The 9,261-nt window shown below is 44.1% G+C and overlaps 1 protein-coding gene across 1 annotated transcript in view; it reads right to left on the bottom strand.

The window, feature by feature from the left end:
* The window catches only part of fras1 (Fraser extracellular matrix complex subunit 1), a 119,526-nt gene that overhangs the window by 53,908 nt on the left and 56,357 nt on the right, over positions 1-9,261 (bottom strand). The window contains exons 18-21 of the mRNA XM_063017944.1: positions 8,785-8,952; positions 3,940-4,080; positions 3,129-3,272; positions 209-364 (exon numbers count right to left, since the gene is read on the bottom strand). Of these exons, the coding sequence (XP_062874014.1) occupies positions 209-364; positions 3,129-3,272; positions 3,940-4,080; positions 8,785-8,952 (609 nt within the window). The remainder of the gene's footprint in view (positions 1-208; positions 365-3,128; positions 3,273-3,939; positions 4,081-8,784; positions 8,953-9,261) is intronic.

Below are 9,261 nucleotides of genomic sequence, written 5' to 3' on the forward strand. Positions count from 1 at the left end.
GCTGGTACTATTATGCGACCCCTAAAACGGACACTCTGTTTAAGGTCTCTGACATTTATTACAACTGGCAGTGGCGCTTGGGTGGTGCAGCATTATACCATGGACCCCACTACAGACATGATTAGCTATACTGGGGGGGGGCAATCTGAGCATTGCTTTAAATCTACGTATCTACCAATAATCATATCAGTAACCGTGCTTTGCTCACTCTTGCAGGCTCCGTGGTATCTGTAGTGTCCGTGCGGACAGTCTTCCACGCAGCGATCCCCCAGCAGGAGCATGCGTGACCCTTTACACCACAAGCACACGGTCCCGGAGCCCTGCAGCAGGTCGGCCGTGCACCTCTGGCAGCCCTCCTGGCACTCTGACAAGGAGAAAAAAAGACAGGAAGACAAAACATGCATTGAATGCTGCTGGAATTAGCGGCCTGTCACATAACGCGGGACAAGCGCAGACGGATCTGAACCCTGATTAATTCAAGGGTGAGAAACCAGAGTCTGGAAGCGCTGTCACACAAGGCGCCCTTAGCGGAGCACAAAAGGTGCTCGGTGAACAAACGGCCTTTGAATCTTGTCTTATTTCCTCCGTTCTTATCTGATAAGTGAAGAGAAGGCGACTGCGCAGCCACTGATACCGCTGATGTGGCCGCATTACAGTCTAAAACAAAACATGAAGGGTCGATCTTAAACAGAGCGACACTGTGAGCACACAGAGAGGTCCACCTCCAGACATTCCTGTCATAACAACGTCCTTCAAAGCTGTCACACATCTAAAGTAACCTAACTTGTGAGACTTAACGCACTTCAGTGGCTCCTTTTCTGTTCTGGCCGTCTCGTACACACGCTCAGTGGTTGTCATCTTCCTCCATGAGATTTGCAGCTATTTTCTGATCCACTGGTCCTAAAAAGATCCAGGCCTGTCTGAGCTGGGTTATTTACTGCATAATGTAATAAAGTGAGTGATATTTTCAGCGCTGGTGATAATGTGGGAGCTAAAAGGAGACTCAGAAGGGGTCAATGAATTGTGTGTTGTGACATGGACACGCCCTTCTGTTGGTCTGTAGCGGAGACCATAGCCTTTGTGTCCTCGGAAATCATGAGGACTTCATGTCTTGGACACACGATGACCAGTCGGGGGCAACACAATTTTTAATATCCCTGCCTGGTCTTAAAACAGGCGCTGAGATGCACATTTTGAGTCATAGTGGTCATAATGTTTTGGCTGATCGGTGTAAATCTTTATATGTAATCCATGAACGAGATAAAGATTATGTGACTTACCAGACAGGCTAGTCAAATGTTACACTTATTTGATCGTATTACAGTCAGGCTTAAACACAGAACTTTTTAGCACTCTGGACACACGGGTTAAAAATCAACCAGGTTGTGCACAAGCTGTGAAAAGAATAACAGATTTTATGGCGCATAAACCCACCAGACCGCGTCCTTTAAATTATTAAACCCACCTCCCTTTCTGTTGTTTACCAAAGTTCTAATCTAGCAAGGTCACCTTGCGACAAGATCACTCCAAATTTAATTTACTCCAGAAGTGCAGGCAGAGCTGCGCTACACACAATATTTCCACTTCCTCTAAAGCCTGATGCCAATTCCTTAGAGAAAAGTATAGAGACGAGTCAGTGCGACGCTAGTTTAGTTTAAAAAAGGGGGGTGGAAATGCATGCCCAAGTGATGTATCTTGCAAGCCTTAACGTCTTCAGTAGCTTCTTTTCTGTTCTGGCCATCTCGTACACACGCTCATCGATCGTCATCTTCATCTTCAATCGTATGAGACTACTGGCCAGACCAAAGCTGCGTCCGGAATCGCATACTTCCATACTCAATAGTACGCGAAACGAGTACGCGAGGGCGGTTAGTATGTCCGAATACGTAGTATACATAAAGAGGTACGCGATAAGTACCCGGATTTTTTTTTTTTTTTTTTTTTTTTTACCCCTTTTTCTCCCCTTTTTTAGCGCATCCAATTGTTCAATTAGCATCGTGCTTCCTCTCTGTCTATGCCGAACTCTGCCCTGACGGAGGTGATCGAAGCTAACCCGTATCCCCTCCGAAACACGAGCAGCAGCCAGATGCATCTTTGCCACCCACACATTGACGAGTTTGGCGCCAACTAGCGTTGCATGCGGAGAGACACACCCTAAGGGCACCCTCTCCCATCTCTGTGTAAGCGCCTCCAATCAGCCGGCAGAGAACGCAATCGCATTCTGACAGAGAGAGACCCACATCCGGTTCTTTGTCCCACCCCCCACATGAGCAACCGGCCAATCGTTGCTCATATAGCCACTCGGCTTCGAACCGGTAAAGCAAGGCTGGATTCGATACCACGTTCTCAGAATCCAGCCCTGGTTGCAGCGCGTTTCTTTTTACCGCTGCGCCACCTGAGCGGCCTGGCAGCCATGTTTGAGTATGCAAGTACGTATCCCATAATGCAAATGGAGCTGCGTAGGCGTTCAAAGCGGAATAAGAAACAAGAAAGACGCGGAGTCCTCTGTTTACAAGTGTAAGATAAGTAAGATAAATAAAAGAAATTTTTTTAAAGACAAACAAATAACAAAAAGACGATAAATATCCAAAATTTTGGCGAGTGGGGTTTGTAATGAGTCTGTAACTATGGTGATATTACGTCATCACGTCCTTACGGCATCACTTGACGTTGGTAAGATGGCGGATGTAGTACGTAGCGGTGTTGCGTGCATACTGCACACTTCTGTACTGAAAGTATGTACTTTCTTACCTGCCGAGTAGTGCATACTTCCTCCAATCTAGTACGTACTCTGTAAGTATGCGATTCCGGACGCAGCTCAAGCCTTTCACCAATCGTAGCTTGGTGATGGTGCAAACTGACTTGTTGCCTGTTTTTTCAATCTGTCCATCATGGTCACACCCATTTTAATGATGCTTTACTTATACTTCTATAATATATAAGCTGTTGGACTTTTGGACCAAGAAATATGAGTTCCAATCATTCACTGACCTTTAAATACAAGTTTAAAAGAAGCATATGTAACCTTTGAACCCCATTTACACTGTCTAAAATGTGTGGGAGACACAAATAAAACATATAACATATTGTACAACATGCATTACCAATGGTGGATTTGATCTACTCACGGTTACAGAAGCCCACAGCGTTTAGGTACTGTCCCTCAGGGCAAGTGGTGCGACAGTAACCGTTGTGGAGGCTGGCGTGGCGGGGACAGGCTGTGCAGTCGGCTTGAGAGGGACCGGAACATTCCTTACATGACGGGTGACAGGCTGAAGGAACAAACAAACAGATTTGGTGTTCGCCCAGAAATGTGCACATTAAAATGTGTTACTGGTGCGTTTTTTGAGTGAGTTTATTGTTTACCAATGCTAATAAAGGTAAACCTGGTCTATCTATGTGGCCGAAAGCATGTGGACATCTGACAATGAGTGGCTGCATGTCAAAGTTGGGTTTTAAACCCACAACCTTTTAATTAATGACACACAGCTCTATCCACTATGCACAGTACCACAGTGTAACCACTAGAGCCAAAATTCTACCATATCTAGACTTTTCATCTACAATTATAATAATACTGACATCTGGCAAAGCTGGTAAGGCTGCTAGTGTATTCCTAGGCCAGGATTATACTTGTGTAGCTACACAAACGCGTATGCAAGATGCTCGCCTGTATGAATCTGTGTGCTGCTACACAAACAGATGCATCTATAAACCAAACGTCACTCACCTAATACAGCCTAACAGTATTAAACTAAAACATCTCCTTTTTTTATTGTTGTCTTTATTAAAGAGGCTCTGATGCTGTTCTGCACCTTGTTTAACCCTCCGGGTGCTACAAAAGGAACGCACGCCATTCCTGCTTCATGTAATGACACATACATGACATACGGCCTTAGACGATTCACTTCACATCAATCGCTCGCTGCTCAGACTCACCGCGGCAGGTCTGGTCCTCGACGTGAAAGCCGTGAGGACAGCGATCGAGACACTGCCCGTCGTGCAGGACAGCGCGTGGAGGACAGGAGGTGCAACTGTGGGCGTTTTCTGTGGTGCAGCCGGAACATGAGGTATGACACTCTGCAAAAGAAACAGAACGTGTTTTTATTCACAGGAAATTAAAGAACGTGAATGGGATTCATAATCTGACGTGTCGCAGCAAAGGGTCCGAGAAATTCCAGTTCCAGAGAAAATACATGAAATAGCACATTTAATGGGGGGCAAGAATCAAAGGAGCCTCGATGATTCCTTCTTAGCTTCTCATTTCAGATGTCGCAGTGGCAGTATTTAGCGACAACATCAGACATCCCAAGTCTCCCGGAAGTTCCGGGAGTCTCCCGCATATACACAGCGGCTCCCTGATGCCCGCAAGTCAGATCAAATCTCCCGGAATCTAGAACGAGCGGCCAAGAGCGCGCGCACACACACACACACACAGGCGACGCAGACTTTTTCCCGATCGTGTATTAAATCCGTGATCTGATATACAATCTAGCGCACTGTGTAGGGAACATAAATCCATGATCTGATACACATTCTAGTGCACTATGTAGGGAACATATATCCACGATCTGATACACAATCTAGTGCACTATGTAGGGAACATAAATCCATGATCTGATACACAATCTAGCGCACTGTGTAGGGAACATAAATCTATGATCGAATATACAATCTAGTGCACTATGTAGGGAACATAAATCCATGATCTGATACACAATCTAGTGCACTGTGTAGGGAACATAAATCTATGATCGAATATACAATCTAGTGCACTATGTAGGGAACATAATTAATTATGTAATGCACTACATAAGGAACACAAATCATCATTTAGTTATACTTCCTAGTGCACTATGTAGTGAACATGAATGCATTATCTAATACACTATCTAGTGCACTATGTAGGGAACATAAATCCGTGATCTGATATACAATCTAGTGCACTGTGTAGGGAACATAAATCAATTGTCTAATATACTGTTTAGTGCACTATGTAGGGAACATAAATCTATGATCGAATATACAATCTAGTGCACTATGTAGGGAACATAATTAATTATGTAATGCACTATATAAGGAACACAAATCATCATCTAGTTATACTTTCTAGTGCACTATGTAGTGAACATGAATGCATTATCTAATACACTATCTAGTGCACTATGTAGGGAACATAAATCTGTGATCTGATATACAATCTAGTGCACTGTGTAGGGAACATAAATCAATTGTCTAATTCGCTATCTAGTGCACTAAGTAAGGAACATAATTTTTTTTCTAATTTACAATCTAGTGCACTATGTAGGGAACATAAATCAATTGTCTAATACACTATCTAGTGCACTATGTAGGGAACATAAATCTTCATCTAGTTATACTTTCTAGTGCACTATGTAGTGAACATGAATGCATTATCTAATACACTATCTAGTGCACTATGTAGGGAACATAAATCCGTGATTTAATATACAATCTAGTGCACTGTGTAGGGAACAAACCAATAGTCTAATTCACTATCTAGTGCACTAAGTAAGGAACATAATTTTTTTTCTAATTTACAATCTAGTGCACTATGTAGGGAACATAAATCGATTGTCTAATACACTATCTAGTGCACTATATAAGGAACACAAATCATCATCTAGTTATACTTACTAGTGCACTATGTAGTGAACATGAATGCATTATCTAATACACTATCTAGTGCACTATGTAGGGAACATAAATCCGTGATTTAATATACAATCTAGTGCACTGTGTAGGGAACAAACCAATTGTCTAATTCACTATCTAGTGCACTAAGTAAGGAACATAATTTTTTTTCTAATTTACAATCTAGTGCACTATGTAGGGAACATAAATCTATTATCTTTCACACTATCTAGTGCACTATGTAGTACACATTAATGTGTTTGTGACGCGAACGGTTAGCTTCAGACGTTCATATATTTCCCAGCCTCGTATTGTAAGCCAACAGAAAGATGCTCTCTAAAGGTGTAATAGAGTTTATGCCCCCGAGAGGGTAAGCCAGACTTTTAAATACCGTCCGCTGTGTGTAAGGATGCGACGTGAATTCTGATGAACCGCCCCGCCGCGCTTCCACCGTTCATCTTTGCACGTTTTGATGATGTGAGCCGGAGAGGAAATGAGAACCGTATATCAGTCGGGGAGGTGCTGATTCATAGCGGCGACGGGTGGATTTACTGAGAACTGCGACAGCTCAGAGTGAGGAAAAACATGCAAAGTGTTTTGAATAAGTAAGAGTTTGTTTAGTCTGGTGCATGAATTACACATAGATATAGAGTATTTGGGTGTGGAGCGCCGTGGGGAAATCGGTTACTCGTGCATGTTCATGTGCTCTGATCAAACGTCTGAGAGTTTACTGCATCTAACTTAAAAAAAAACAAATCTGATAAAAATTCTAAAGGTTCATTCATTCATTCATTCATTCACAAGTCTGTTTTACAACTGCGTTAATGTGGTCAGGGTTGCAGTGGGTCCACACACTCACACACACTGTTTAGTATCTCCAATGAACCTGACGCAGACCGTCTTTAGACTTGTAGAGGAAACTGGAACATCCTGAGGAAACCCACACGGACACAAGGAGAACATGCTAACTCCACACAGAGAGGATCATTGCCGCCCAGCCAGGGAATCAAACCCGGGACCTTCTTGCTGTGAGGCGACCCACATGCCCCTTCTGAAACGCGTCCAATCAGCTGCCACTTCTTATCACCTGACAAGAGCCGTACTGCACATGGAGAGTCACGCTGAGCTCCGTGTGACCCCCACCCACTCGCACATGCGCCCGGCTCAGTCCTGGACGACGCATATCACGTTCAGTATATCGGCGACAGTGGGAACAGACCCCGTCCGACCTTCCCGGCCTCAAACACGGGCTGTGACCCGATCATCATCTCTATCAGTCAAAAAGAATCGATTATTCCACTGATCAAGATGCAAGACGTCCTGCAAAAATGCTATTTTATTTCACGGGTCGCCACAATGGATCTGGTTCGAATACCAGACCTGGCAGTGTCTACACAGGATGCCCTTCTTGACTCAACCCTCCTATCTCTATTAAGGTTTGGGACCTGCACTGAGGGCACACTGACAAGTGCACCTTCAAACAGCTAGGCAATAGTAAGCAGTAGAGATGGGACGATCGATCGGCTACGAATCGGTATCGGCCGATTTTTAATCAAAATATGCTATCTGCGATCGGCCGATATTTCCTAAAAGTAGCCGATCCGATCGTGTGATATATAAAGACCAAGTTAACAGCTCAGTGGATTGATCCAGACTTTGAGCTACAAAGCACCAACCATCACATCAAAATTCGTCAACAATCGTACAGAAACCACAGTGAAAGCTCTTCATGACCTAAAATAACATCATTAACGTTGTGTACATACGATGTAATTTTGCTGATTGTAATATTTACTTTAAAAAGATAATTCAACCCGGTCACATCTGAGTCGATTCTATCAGCACGTTATATAAACTCCTGGTTCACTTTGGTCAATCGTGAGCGGTTCTTACTTGTGATGTAGATGAGAACAGAAAACGTTACAGAGCCAATCGGAGGCAAAAGTTTATTCATTAGCAAATTCGTTAGTTCAGGATCATCTGCTGAACTTTTAGCTCCTTAGACGGAACGAGTCTGACTCGGTTACAGATCTGTGGTAATAGCAGGTTAATGAAGCTTTTTAATGTAAGAGAGTCACACAGAATGTTGTGTAGTAGCTGGTGTTTATTTAAAACCACGACATTTAATTAATAACAGTAAACACGGAGAGATAACTGAGAAGAGAAACTTACACTTCGCAAAAAATGAATCGACTCGTGAATCACTTTAAGCGATACAGTGAACAGATCATTTCTCTTAAAGGTACAAACACACACACACACACACGCGCTGCTCCGGTTTATCTTCACTGTGAGGCTCTTTTTAAGGTTTTTTCAGACTGAACTGGATAACATTAAACCTGCGTGTGTGTGTGGTCATTTAGACTAATGAAATATGTCTCCTGTGGGTAAAAAAATAATTGTTTGATGTACTTTATTTACTGTTAAATCCCCCCCATCACCCCCTACCCCGATCGGAATCGGCTATCGGCCGATATCCCTGAAAGGAGATCGGAGATCGGAATCGGTGCCAAAAACCCCGATCGGTACATCTCTAGTAAGCAGCCAGTCGTGTCCATGCGGACGCCTGACCAGCTGATGGCACCACTGATACTGGAACCCTGGTTACTAGATCCCAGCAGTAGTGGGTTTGCCAGTATTAAGACCTGGCAACCGCTTCCATCAACGTGACTGCTAAAGACCAGATTCTGTCACATACCCAAAGCAAAATAAAACAAACCATTAATCCCTGGTTTCTGTGCGATTCGTCCTCGTTTGTGTGTAAAATAATGACGCATTTTGTAAACGTTCAGGCTTGTGCGCAGGTTTTGTTTCCTTTACACCTGAAGGTAACACATTTAGCCCTGTAGAGCACCGCAAACATGAATACAGACCGAGAGATCCTGGGGCAAGCTGCTGAACTGGAAAAAAAAAACGTGTTAGAACTTCCTCAGACTGACATTTAATCTGTAACACAAACACACACAAACAAGCCACATGGAGGACTGACGGTAGCCCTGAGGAAGCTCGACGTTCGCCTGTGCTGGCAGGCTTTACACAATTCAAGAGGGCGTATTATTATTGTTCTAGAATAGAGACCCTGTGACTCTGGGGCCCCTGATAATAGGAACACGTAGGAATCATACTTGCCTCTGCAGATGAGTTGTGAGTCCAGGTAATGCCGTGACGGACAGGCGGACAGACACATGCCGTGAGACACGTGCTTGTCGTTGGGCTGCAGCACCTCGTCCGGCTTTACACAGCGCACACAGTCCGACGCCTCCGGACCCGCGCAGGCACGGCAGGACGCGTGGCAACCTGTGGAGACACGGAGGAGCTTAGACGGGGAGGGTTCAGTGTCTGTGGGAATTTGCGCCTATTTTGGTAACATTTACTTACAGTTTATACAAAGCGACTTACAGTATTGTGACAGTATACAATCTGAGCAATTGAGACTTAAGGGCCTTGCTCAGGGGCCCAACAGTGGTAACCTGGCAGTGGTGGGGTTTGAACAGGCAACGTTCTGATTACTGGTCCAGTACCTTAACCGCTAATCACTTCATTACAAAGGGTTCGAGGCCAGAGTACAAAGTATGTCGACACCCCATTTGATTATCAAGTTCAGTT

The sequence above is a fragment of the Trichomycterus rosablanca genome, chromosome 21, assembly GCF_030014385.1.
Source record: "Trichomycterus rosablanca isolate fTriRos1 chromosome 21, fTriRos1.hap1, whole genome shotgun sequence".
NCBI classification, from domain to species: Eukaryota; Metazoa; Chordata; class Actinopteri; order Siluriformes; family Trichomycteridae; genus Trichomycterus; species Trichomycterus rosablanca.